The 13,750-nt window shown below is 42.0% G+C and overlaps 1 protein-coding gene across 5 annotated transcripts in view; it reads right to left on the reverse strand.

The window, feature by feature from the left end:
• ARHGAP26 (Rho GTPase activating protein 26) overlaps positions 1 to 13,750 on the reverse strand; it is a 445,382-nt gene that overhangs the window by 79,096 nt on the left and 352,536 nt on the right. For all 5 annotated transcript variants that reach the window (XM_082725247.1, XM_082725249.1, XM_082725248.1 and 2 more), the window contains one exon: positions 10,444 to 10,582. In XM_082725247.1, the coding sequence (XP_082581373.1) occupies positions 10,444 to 10,582 (139 nt within the window). The remainder of the gene's footprint in view (positions 1 to 10,443; positions 10,583 to 13,750) is intronic.

The raw sequence follows: 13,750 nt of genomic DNA on the forward strand, positions 1-13,750 counted from the left end.
GAGGCTTTCCCTTGCTGTGGTACGGAGAGAGGTGTACTTTCTCCTTGCTTATTAAAGTTTTGCAATGAAGTCTGTAATGTATCATCTTGACAAGATAGGATGATAATAGAATGGCAGCTTAATGAATTTTGCAATAAAAAATGATGAGTGCACAGCAATTTCTGAGTTTACCATCTCTGGGAAACACCCAAGTACATGAGAAGCTTGGAAACAGATTTTCTGAAGCAGTATTTTTTTTTCTCCGTAGTTTTCGTTTCTGATAATAGTGGCGTGCCAAGCCACGCTAAAATCGGAGGTGGAATGATTTCGTGTTGACCCAGCGTCAGTCCCTATGATAAAAATAATCTCAAAAAGCAGTTTGAGCAATGTGTTTGGGCACATAAAAACAGTTTGGGCAATGTTTCAAAAACGAGTCTTAAAAAAACAGTTTGGACGATGACGGACTAAACAGTGAATTGATAAGTGAAAAATGTGGTCAAATTGTTGTTCCGACCATAGGACATACTACATAATATTAGAACTTTTGGCAGGTTGTCTTCAAAAAAACTACGAATTTTGGTACCATGTGGAATGACTGACTGACTTCCTTCCCATGGTGCTCATAAAAAACCCTTCTCTTTGCAAAGGGGAAAAAATGCCAATAAAACTGGATTTCATGAGGGAACGGGGAATCACTGCGGCTGGCCCAGGGCTGAAATGATTCACAGGAAAGAGGCACGGAGGCACAACAGGGAAGCCCATCCCCGAAACAACACCATTTCAAAAACCACAATGTAGAAACATACCCCTACCTAATGGCTGAACAGGGAGTTAAACGATCAGAGTTAAATACATACTCTGCTACTTATAACATAGCCTTCTTTTCCATCTGAGAACTTGCCTTCTAGTAGGGATGTTCTTCCTTAAGTCTCTGGTTCCCAGCTGAGTGAGGGAGACTTCTATAGACTGCTTACATTATTGCTCATTAAAAAGAAAAAATTATATATTTACTTATTTTTATACCACGACTCACTGCAAAGTGGGCTTGAGATAGTATATAAAATGTGTGAAAAGGCCATTTGATTTTAATAATATAAAAATCAGTCAATATATAATAAATATACATTCCTCTCTAATTTATAAAGTACAGAAAAGCATAAAAATATTCTATATGTATTTTGTTGTATAAATGTCTAGTTGTTTTTCTATACATAGAAAAATACACACATATATATTTTCTTTTAACAGAATGGTATAACACCAAAACAATATTGAGTTACCTGTTTTGTTTACTAACTGATAAAGCCAGACACATAAGACCGTAATATACTTTTTTTCATTTCATGATCTACCTTGAACTTTTTTCTTGCCATTAGCTTTCCAGGGCATCATTTTTTAAATGGCCATATCAACTATGTCATTTTCAGTCACATATGGTAACTAAGTATAATTAAGCCAAGAGCCACATGATACCTTAGTCTGTGCGGCAGTAAGAATCCATGTGGATAAACGTGTCTCCTGCCAAAACAAACAGGTGTGTCCAAAGTACCCAGGATCTGCAGAGGCAAAACCTGAGAACAGGCACATGCTGCAGCCTTGAGCACTTGGAGAAAGGCATTATGTAAGCCTCTGAATAATATGAATTCCCAGTTATTTTTCAACAAGGAAGACACAAATGAGTATATGAGTTGAATTCTTAACCTCTCACTGGGTCTGTCTGGGAGAGGGTCCAGGATGAATTAAATGCACTAAAAGAATTAATGACAGCTATAATCACAGCAGCTAGTTAGTGTGATCTGTGTTAAAACAAAGCCCAAGAATCTATTCCCACTTCCCAGCCCCAGCAATGCTGTACAACTCATCCCAGCTGCTGATGTATTTGAATTCAAGCAGCAAATCAGCTCCCTCTGGGGCCAGGTGACTCTGCATTCCTCTCACATATGGGCCTCTTTTTTGGAATCTGCTGGATCCAGAGGGGGAGCAATTTCCTTAGCAAAATGTAATGTAAAACTATAGTCTGATGATAACCATCACAATTGTAGCTAATGTTTATTAGGTGCTTACTAAGTTCTAGGTGCAGTATCAAGTACATGACACGCACTTACACTGGCTTACTTAATCATGGTAACTGCCCTCCAAGGAAGCTGTTCTTTTTTTTTCTTTTCTTTTTTTTTTTTTTTAAGATTTTATTTATTTATTTGACAGAGAGAGATCACAAGTAGGCAGAGAGGCAGGCAGAGAGAGAGGAGGAAGCAGGCTCCCCGCTGAGCAGAGCCCGATGTGGGACTCGATCCCAGGACCCTGAGATCATGACCCGAGCTGAAGGCAGCGGCCTAACCCACTGAGTCACCCAGACGTCCCCAAGGAAGCTGTTCTTAGTGACTGATTTTACAGATGAGCAAATGGAGGTTCAGAAAGGGAAAGTAATGCATTCCAGTTCTCAGGGCTACTAGGTGACAGAGATGGCACTGTAACAATGCAGCCTGACTGCAGAACCCCTGCTTTCCAACACCACACCAGGCTGCCGCAAACCTCAACAGAGTCAAAGAGATGTTCTGGTAGTGACAGAAATGAGCAACCTTGACTGTTTGCCCTTCCCCCCAAGCTTGTGTGTCTCTCACTTTAGCTAGCGTTAGCATCAGCAAAGCATTCTTTAAAATACAGATGCCAGGGTGCCTGGGTGGCTCAGTTCCTTAAGCATTTTACTCTTGATTTTTTTTTTTTTTAAGATTTTATTTATTTATTTGACAGAGAGAGATGACAAGCAGGCAGAGAGGCAGGCAGAGAGAAGGAAGCAGGCTCTCTGCTCAGCAGGGAGCCAGATGCGGGGCTCGATCCCAGGACCCTGGGATCATGACCTGAGCCGAAGGCAGCGGCTTAACCCACTGAGCCACCCAGGCGCCCCTTTACTCTTGATTTTGGCTCAGGTCATGATCTCAGGGTTGTGGGATCAAGCCCCATGTCTGGCTCCACATTCAGAGTAGAATCTGCTTGAGATTCTCTCTCTCTCCCTCTGCCCCTTCCCCTGCTCTCTCTCTCTCTAATAAATAAATAAATATTTTTTAAAAAATACAGACACCTGACCTCTAGTCAAGACCTCCTGATTCAGAATATACCAAGGAGGAGGAGGAGTAGGAGGAGGAGATCATGCATCTGTATTTTTAATAAGCTCCTTACAATGTTCAAATGCACACTTAGTCTAAGAATTACTGTTCCAAGAAACATGTTTCAACACCTTGGTGTAAGTACTAAAAATCTGAGACAAAAATCGGTGATAAATGTCACTCTGTATCTCTTAGAAGATTACTATTTTTTTATGTCACTTTGTAATCTCTTAGAAGATTATTATTTTTTTTCTCAAGTAGGCTCCATGCCCCAACGTGGAGCCCAACACAGGGCTTGAACTCAAACAACCCTGAGATCAAGACCTAAGCGGAGATCAAGAGTTGGATGCTTAATACATTGAGCCACCCAGACGCCCCTCTTGGAAGAACTTTAAAGGGGACAAGACCCGGTTGCTGGTCCTCTCTAATCCTTCTGGCTCCACCTTCTGCAGTTGTCCAGAAAAAGTATAGCTTCTATGTCAGTAGCTTTCATCTAGATATACCGCTCCCATTTCTGCTGTATGATGTATCCATGTGGCAACTTGGAGATTAAATGTAATTTCCCTTGCTACCATTCATCTGGCAACACAATTGAAAAGCCCTGTTCCATCTGCTCTGAGGTGATCACAAATGAGAGTGACTACCTTGGCCCAGCAAATTAATGGCACTGCTGAATGCATACTGCTCTCTGCATCGTTAAGGCTAGATGTGGAGGGGCTGCTGCCTGCTGGTACGCATACTGAGGAGTCCATTCAGGATGATTAGAGTGCCCCCATGGTACTACTGGATGCTAGGAGATGCTAGGACAGATGGCTTTTACTACTTCTGTAATTCAGTCTAACCAAATTTTCACTTCCATGGCTGAGGAACTGACACAGGCACCCTTTTGAAGACAACGTGGCATGGGGAACAGACACCACCTGGGTACAAATTCCTTGCCTGCCCTTCACCAGCTGTGTGACCACTGAACCTCTGGAGCCTGAGTTAACCTGTCTGTGAAATGTGGTTCCTGAGAACCTACCTCACTGGGTGATGGTCAGTTGTGAGAATGAAGTAAGATAGTAATGTGCTTAGGCTGCTTGCCATGTTAGATGAGGTATAAAAATTTTAATTTTTATTGCTGTTATTACTGAATGAGACTCAGATCTAACTTGGTCTCAAGGTTCTGATTCAAACACCTTCATTTATCATTTCACACCAGCCCCCCACCCCTGTCTCTTTACAGGCAGATCCCTAGTTTACTGAATGAGTAAACTCCAGGTACATAAGCAATGCTGGAAATATTTTTCCTTAGAATAAAGGTTGAGTTTGCAGGCTAGGTCACAAAAGCACAGAGAACTACATTTCCTTGAGAACAACCGCACAAGTTGAAACCAGAAGGCAGAGTAATCACTGGCTAAAAGAACAGCTGTGAGGTCAGAACAAATGGGTTCAAATCTTCTTTGTTGCTGTGTGATCCTGAGTACATTAATTAATATAAATTATATTTTCCTCTGTTGTCCCAAATGGGGACAGTACCTATGTCATGAAATTGTGAAAATTAAGGGAATTGTTGCTATGCACAGTACTTAGCATGGGAAACCACTTGATAAATTATGGAGCCATATATATTAAACATACATTAAAAAATTGATTTAAGAGAATGTTTTCTATTTTTTTAAAGATTTTATTTATTTATTTGACAGAGAGAGAGATCACAAGTGGGCAGAGAGGCAGGTGCGTGTGTTTGTAGTGGGGAAGCAGGCTCCCCGCTGAGCAGAGAACCCAAAGCGGGGCTCAATCCAGGACCCTGAGATCATGATCTGAGCCGAAGGCAGAGGCTCACCCCACTGAGCCACCGAGGCTCAAGAATGTTTTTCTAAGTACAATTTGGAAACAGATCTTCCCACAGTCCTCAGTTCTAGAGATAAGAACTACATATACGAATGCTATTCCAAGTTCCCTCTGTAGAGCATCACTATCCCACCCTTCTGTCCTTTGGATGAGACTATACTCATTTCCTTTAGCATTTTACTCAAAATTCTACCTTTCAGAAATTTCTTGACCAGCTATCTACAACTTGGATATCGAGTCCCTTCTCCACTAAAATATTCAGTGTTTTCCAAATGACTTGCATTTGTTGCTGTGATGCTTTTTAAACCCTGTCTCTCCCTCATCATTTCCTTCCTTCTTTGACACAAAGTTTAATCTCAGAGACTTCTCCCATTTCGTTCTGAGCCCCACTTCTACCACACACGGATTTGTCTGTGAGAACCCACATGATGCCCTGGGGCTGACCAAAGTCCTGACCCAGCAAAGAACAGGAAAAAGCATGTAGCTCCTCCTTCTGGGAAGAGATCACTGTCATCATATAGACATCTCTACCTTTAGGGAAAGGGAAATGCCACCTGGGAAAGATTCTACTACATCCATAGGCTGAAGCTGAAGAACCTTAGGGAGGTACCTGGGACACAATTCGTCTAGATACACAGAAAGAAAAACACTTCCAGAAAACAAGACACACATCCGGGAGCATCAGTTATTACGTCACATGTTCCCGTGAGCCTGAAGTGCAGGTATGAAGCCAGAAGACTGAGCCTATGAATTCCCAAAGTAACTCTCAGGAACTTCCTCTCCAGGAAGAGGGAGGCGATTGACAGCCTGAGGCCAAGAGTGTTGGCACGGATTCATGTCTGTGCCAAAAGAATGGGCTCCACCTTCTGCACAGAGTGGGGGCATTGCAGAGAGAGAGGAGAGAATAATGTGCGCTGACAATCAACAGCTGGAACTTCTCAAAGAGAAACACCCAAGTGAGCTGTGGCCGGGAGTTTTAGGCCCACTAAGTATTTCAACAGGGACCGAAAAGAGGGCTAACCAATGGAACACAGAGAAAGTTGTCAACTGCAAGTGCGTCAGTGAGCAGAAAAGCATAATTGAACTCAAAAGAGATCAGACAGATGGAAATAAGAGGAAATGAGGCTCTGAAAAGTATCATCCTCCAAGTGTGAAGGCAGAGAACGGGTATGTGGAGGTGTGCTCGTGTGTCCACACAAGACACAAGAGCAATCTGACAAGATATCTGCTCTGTGGCAAGAACCCGAAAAAAGGTAAGGTCACATCAAACCTGAACAGGTGTCAAGGGAACCCAAAGTGCACAACATGGAAATGAAAGGGGAACACAGTGAGCATCCACAGTGATGTCACAGCGAAATGACAATATCTGAACCCAGTTCCAGTCCGAAGAAACTCGAGTTTCTTAAGAGAAAGGAACTGAGTTGCCCCAAAATTCAGAGCAAGATCTGTGGACTCTCAATAGTGGCACACATTTCATGGGTGGTACATAAGGTGTTGGGAAGAACATTCTTTATCTTAATGGTTACAAATTTATTTTAATGTATATTAGAGAATAATACAGTGAGACCATCAAATTCATGTTTTTAGAGATTTTACTGAGTAGGATGAGGCCATGTAAAGAAGTAAGTGGCTTCAAAATTAATTTTTTTTGAACTTGAATAATCCAGCTTTGTTAGACTGGACATGTACTTCAAAAACTCAGAAGAATCATATAAGATGAACATATGTGTACATAGCAATCAGAGCTGAACATGTAAAGAGAGAATGATCTGATATTAGAGAGAAAAAATTCTCTTCCCATATAGATAACAGGAACAGGATAATTAATATACTGAAAATCACAGACAAAGGAGATTATTGAGGCTACTGAGGATAGAAGTGATGCACGTTTTCCACAAAATGGCTGGTACTAGACTTTAGGACCAACCAGGTGGGGTGATTTTTAGCCAACACATTCAGAGAAGCCAGAAGCATCACAAAGAAAAATTCTCAGAACGGTAATTTTTTTGTCAGCTTAATATTCCCTTTGCTGGCTTTTTTGCCCTATATTTAGGTTCTAATGCCCACTTTTCGGAATGTATATCTAGAATCACTCTTCCGAATAACCTTTGGAAACCTTACATAGAATCTCAGCAGTTTCAAAACTCAATTCATTATCTCTCCTTTCTTTTCACAGCACCAAGCTTCTCCCAATGACTCAAACTCAAAATTCCACATTCTTCTCCTTTGTTTCTTACATATAACACATTGCAAAATTATTTTCATATTCTTTTTTCTCTGTGTTCTTCCTGCAATCTGCTTTCTTTCAGATTCTGTCAAGAATTGGTGACATAATGTTGTAGGAAGACTGTAGGTTTGCAGACAGATAAACCTTGCTCTGAATCTACTCCTTCTCTCTGTTATATGATTCTGGAAAATAAGTTCATCCTTTTAGGCCTTAATTTTATCATCCTTAGTAAGCACCACAGCACAGTATTAAAAAAATGATTGTCATGGATAGATGTGTTTAGTATTAAAAAGCATAGCATAGTATTAAAAAATGATTGTCATGGATAGATGTGCTATCATTTCATTGGTCTATGGGTTCATTTATTTATTCTTTAAAAAAAAAAGATGTTAAGTGTCTACTGTAAACTAGAAACTATGTTATGCACTGAAGCTTTACAAATCAATTTAAAGAACTGTATTAAACAGCAGCATATGAGTTAATGTGGTTGTCAGCCAAAGAATGAACGAAGACTTACACAAATGATTCGAGTTTGGGAAGAAACTGAGCTAGGTATTTCAAGTTCCCTTAACCTGAAAAATATCATCTTATGGAAATACACAATTTTTTTTTTTTTTTTTTTTTTTTTACCCACAAATGACTTGGAGTGTTTATTTGTACTTTAATTCTACAGAGTAAACTCGGCAAAGTGCTTTGATAAAGGAGCCTTCTGTCTTTATTTGCAAACGAGGCAGAGGAAGAGTCAGGTGTGTGAAAACATGACAGTGCCCTGTCACCTGCTCATCTCACAATGAGAGGTGGCTGGGTTACAAGCTGGGGTGGGTGCCAGCAGAACCTTCCACTCCTGGCCGGTCACCCACCCCTCCTATGGTACTTTCAAGCCAGTCTGGATATCATCCTAGTTTCTCAGGAAAAAAGGGTTTTCCAAAACAAACTATAAAAAGTCTATATATATATATATATATGTCCTCCTACATACTTTTCAGTGAAAATGTTTCTTTGAGAAAAGGAGGAAAGCTAAGCACCCCTCAAATACCCAAGGTTCCATTCCTGTTTCCAGGAGCATTTCCTAACATTCAGAGGAAAGACAGGCTGCTTCACTGTCTTGCCATCTTCTATCCTTCGTCAACTGTTTGCAGACAGAGATACCAGCAGCTTGTTCTGTAGCTTAGGTCTGTCTGTTTTCATATGTCCTAACCTTTCATCATTTACCTCGTGTGATCAAATTAATCTTGGGTCAAGGTCTAATTGATTTGCTCCTAATCTCTATCTTCTTTCTTATATGCTCCCAGAATATGCTTTGAAACCTGTTCCAAAGCTGCTTTTGCTTCAACCTAACCGTCTGAAGGGTCCTAATCTACACTATCCTCTGCTTAGTAGTGAGCATTAGATGACCGTGGCTCTCCTGGCGCTGTGAGAAACACATCACCCCACAGCCCAATGCTGTCCAGGATCATGGCAGATATGGGGAGACCAGTTTTTGTTCCCAGTGTTCCCTGCTACACTCAGAGGAGCCCAAGCCATGTGCAGACCAAAGAGAATGACCCAAGCCACATATTTAAGAAGAAGACGGGCTATCGTTTGAAGAGAGGTCAAAGCTCTGAAACTGTGCATATCCTCTGACCTAGAAATTCTTCCAGGAATTTAGCTTAAGGAAATGATCATGCCTGCGAACAGATCTGGCTACAAAGATAACAGTAGCTTTACTCATAAAAACTAAATATCTGAAACAACCCAAATGGTGCCCAATTCAACAAGGTCTAGCCATTTTATGGGATAGTATGATACCGTGAAATGCAGTGATGGTCTGGAGGCAGCGTGGATTTGTTTCCAGAATGAAAACAAAGGCCATTACCTCTGAAATACAGGGGATAAAAAATGTTTTTTGTTTAAAAAAAAAAAGTTTTTTGTGACAAATAAAAAGATGTCAATCCACATACGTATTTTCTCTCCTCCTCAAGGCTAAGTGATTCATTCTTCTGATCTGTGTCTTTACTGTACTTCACAGAGGTTAACAACTGCAACACCCCCCAGCATTCACTAGGCACTCACTCTGCACTAGGTGCCATGTGAAGTACTCTAATCCGCACAGCGGCCCCATGAGGTAGAAGCTGTTGCCCCTGCTTTCTGGAAGAGGAGCCTGAGGCCTTGAGATGCAGGTAAATTGCCCCCATCATGTGCAGCCAGGCAATCCGGTGCCAGGGCACGTACTCAACCACCACGTGCTCCGCAGCCTCTGTGAATGGACCTATCCTCCGAGGTCGGTTATCACGGTGGCCTGCTGCTATCTACTCACTTGTCTACTCCCCGCCCTCAACTGTGAGCACGGTAAAGACAAGGTCTGCTGTTTCTATTCCCAGTCTCTCCCAGGCAACATGCCAGTGTCGGTTGTGTGAAAGAGTGAGCCTTGGTATTTGTGCATGATTAAATATTAACTAGTAATAATAGCAGCAGCTTTCAGCTCTTGCCAAGTCTAAGACTTGTGCCAGATGCTTAAATGTAAAATTTTACTTACTCCTTAACAAATCCTTATGAGATAGGCACTATTATCCCTACTTTACAGATGAGCAAATAGAGGCTGAGCAACAGTCAAAGCCTTGCCCATATGTTGCTGCTGGTGCCAGAACCCAGTTCTGACAGGACTCCAGGCAGAGCTGCAGCCCTCAAATCTCACACTATCACCACTCAGCTCTCTTATTCCAGAAGCTGAAACAAGCCTGAATATTTTAGGACCCAGTCATCTGATCTGCAAAGAGCTCCGTTCTGACATGAAAAACAGATTCAGTAAAACTGTGGTGATAACACTGTGCTGCTTGGAACAAAGAGAGTGTTATTCTCTAATTAATTCATTCATTTAGTTCACACATTTATTGGGTGTCCACTAAATGCTAGTTTCTGTGAGAGGTGGAGTAGAAAGATCAGCAAAGGCAGGGCCTGGCCTCAGAGTCACATTTGAGTGGGGCATGTGACTTGCACTAATAAGCATTTAATGACAAACTGAGAAAAGGAAACTGGTTCTGTGCTGCTAACAAAAGAGGGGCGGAAGTGTCATAGTTGCTGAGCTCCTACTGTGTTGCAGGAGGAAACAATGTTCTGGTGTTTGCCCAGAGGAGATCTGGAAAAGAGAATCCTGCACAGCAAGTGCCCTGGCCTTTCATTTTCCTAACACTGCTTCCTGTCCTACCAGGCTTACTCAGCAATGAAACCAGGCAAGACCCAAACACACACAATCCTCAAGGACACTTAGGACAGAAGCACACAGAGAGGCTGGAGGTATGCACCCTGAGCCATGGGACTCACGTTTCTCTGCTGATTGCATGGCGTGGAAGAGCGTCAGGGGCCTCTCGCTGCAAGAAGGGGGCTTGGAGTCACTGCTCTTCTTCCGGGACAGGTGCAGCTGGGCATTGGTGAGAGGCGTATCAGGCACGGTGTTAAATATCTGCAAGTGAAGTTGCAAAGAAGGGTTATACTACACACTGCCGTGAGTCGGGGAGCAAGCCCCAACCAGTACAACTGAAAGCTTGGTGGTATCAAAGACTCAGCAAAAAGAACCGAAAAGACCACCCGTATTAGCTCAGGACTTTGTTTGAAACATCTCTCAGAACTGGCACTAAACATTTTCTTTCAGGAGCATATTTCGGAGTTTGGTGACCATTCACTTCCATTTCTGTCATTCTGCTGTCACTTACACTTATCCCCTCTCTGCTGTTCTCTCCAGGGGTGAGGGGAATGAAGTGTGCTAAATACAAGCCACTGTCTATTAATAGGGCTTGGAGTATTTTGAGTACCTTTGTCCAAAACCAGTTCATCAAGACCCTTTATTTTCCTCATTGGTTCTATTGACCAGCTCTTAATGACTGCTTCACAACTTTCTTAGAATGTGAAACTGCATTTAAATAAAATTCCAGGGGCGCCTGGGTGGCTCAGTGGGTTGAGCCGCTGCCTTCGGCTTAGGTCATGATCTCGGGGTCCTGGGATCGAGTCCCGCATCGGGCTCTCTGCTCAGTAGGGAGCCTGCTTCCTCCTCTCTCTCTGCCTGCCTCTCTGACTACTTGTGATCTCTGTCAAATAAATAAGTAAAATCCTTAATAAATAAATAAATAAATAAATAAAATTCCAAGAAGAAGCCCAGGGCAGGGCACCAGCTCCTGGTCTGTAGTCACCTTTGGATGGAGCCTGCTTTCCAGCTCAGTAGCTCTATGTCATCTTTGATGCTGAGCATTTTCTCATTTAAAAGGAAGAAAAAGGCTGATGATAAAAGTAACCAAAACTATAATTTGGAAAACGTATAAAAGCATCAGAAACAAAATAGATAGACTTTTTATTTCTACCATTTAGAGACAACCACTATAAGCATTTGAGCTTTCTTATGAAATTTTTTTCTTTTAAGCTTTTACAACAGATGAAAATTGTGAATTATTATTATTATTTTTTTACAGATACAAGTATGGTGGCATCATTATAACAGCTACACTTACATGGCGCTTACCATAATCACCATAGCCACCATACACGGTCACTTCCCTAGGGATTAGTGTGTTCTACAAGTGGCCCATTCAGTTCTCTTGACGTGGAGCAAGAATTTCTGTCCTCACCACTTATAATGAAGAATGAAGGCAGAGGTTAGCTGCCACAATTATAGATACAATTACAGAAAACATAGAAAGCTGTATTCCTAGATTTTCTTGATTTCTTTTTTAAAGATGTATTTATTTGAGAGGGAGAGAGAGAGAGAAGGAGAGAGTGAACGGTAGGAGGGGGAGAGAGAGAATCTCTCTCCATGCTGAACATGGAGCCTGATGTGGGGTTCGATTCCAGGACCCACAGAGCACAGACTGAGCTAAAACCAAGAGTCAGATGCTCAACTGACAGAGCCACCCACGTGCCCCTAGACTTCTTTTCAAATGCATATAAATGACAACACTACCTCAATCAAGAAAGATCTCTTGAGCATTTACTTCATACCAAGGACTCAGGATATTACACTGCACATGGTGAACACGTTCCCTGTGGATGGGACGGTTTGCATCCACTACCTGTGATTAACAGAGTGTTTGCCATGCCAGGTATCAGGTTAGGAGCTTTGTATGAGTTACCTTGTTTAATGTAAAACAAACAAACAAACAAACAAAAAAACAACCCACCTCCCCTAATTGAGATTACATAATCTACACAGTTTTGTGTTCTATACATCTAACATTATATTTCAACATTTCTCCTTTCTTTAAAAAAATCTTAAACATGATCCTTAATGGTTGTGTAAGAGCCACACCGTATTAAGATATCAATATTTATTGATTTATTCATTATCATGTCTCACTCTGGAGCTAGCCTCCTTCTGGATTTCCACTTTCTCAACAATCATGAGTTACAAGAGGAAAGTGGGGACACCCCACTTCCTTCCACTATGGGTAGCATTAGATATACTACACTCTTTTCAATGGCCCTCTCTCCTTTGTGTGTGCACTTAAAAGCAAAACTCTGAAGCTGATATATAGGAAGCAAAGTCATAAGAATGATGAGAATTTCAGCCAAAACAGCTGCTCTCCATGGGCTGGCAGGTCCTTGGGCTCCAATGATGCCAGCCAGCTGGTTAAGTCAATCTTGCTCCCAAACATAGCTGTCTGAAAAAGAGCATTATCATATTTTCCCTAGGGGACTGAATTTTCAACAAAATAAACTGAATCACAACATAGCTGAGTTCAAGTGGGGTGAGAGGGTAAAAAGAAAAGGGGACTTAAGCAAAAACAACAGAAATGTCCTAGCTTCCAGAGTAACTGGCACCCCTAAAAATAAGTACTGGTGCTATGTATATGTACAGTCTCCTGAGTTCTGCAAGGGAAGCAAAGAGAAACTATGGTTATTGTCAAGCTCAAGGACTACAGACTCTAAGAGGCCTTCTCCCCCTTTTCCTGTGTTCCCCAAACAATGCTGAGCTGCAAGCCTGCTCCCAAATGACCACCTCATGGTGCACTATTATCACTGACATTTAAACCGTGCTTCTGTATGTGAGTGTCTGTGCCCGGCAGGCACCATGCTAGGCACTTTGCATGGCTTCTAAGCCACAGATATTAAGTAGGGTGAGCACGCCACAGGAGAGATCTCCTGACCTGCCGCACAGTGAAGCAGGAGAGGGGCTGGACGTGGAATGCAGGGTTGCAGCTCCTTACATCTGCACTCTCTACTTACTCAGCTGTCATTACTCATTCAGCTCAGCTTTTCCAGCCAATCTTCACTCCAGAAGCTGTGCCCCAAATGTACGAGCAAGGATTTCAACAAATAATGGTATCTCTTAGCACCCCTCTGCCTCTGTCCTCAAGAATAACACTCTCAGCCATCCCTAGCTGAAAAAGAATTCAGACTTGTGATGGCCCACCACCCCCTTATGTCTAGCCTCCAAGGTTTGTTTCTCTTTTCCTAACTGGAAATAAGCTTGTTGGGCAACTACAGTGGACACAAAGAGAATGAATACATATTTTAATTTCAACTATCACCAAGAATGTGAGGTTACAGTCCTTCCTAAAAACCACATGAAATGCTGAAGAAGCAAAGAATAGGTTACGAAGAAAGCCTGCAGATTTGGGCAGATGCATGAAAAATTGCTTCC

The sequence above is a fragment of the Mustela nivalis genome, assembly GCF_964662115.1.
Source record: "Mustela nivalis genome assembly, chromosome: 3".
Classification (NCBI taxonomy): Eukaryota; Metazoa; Chordata; class Mammalia; order Carnivora; family Mustelidae; genus Mustela; species Mustela nivalis.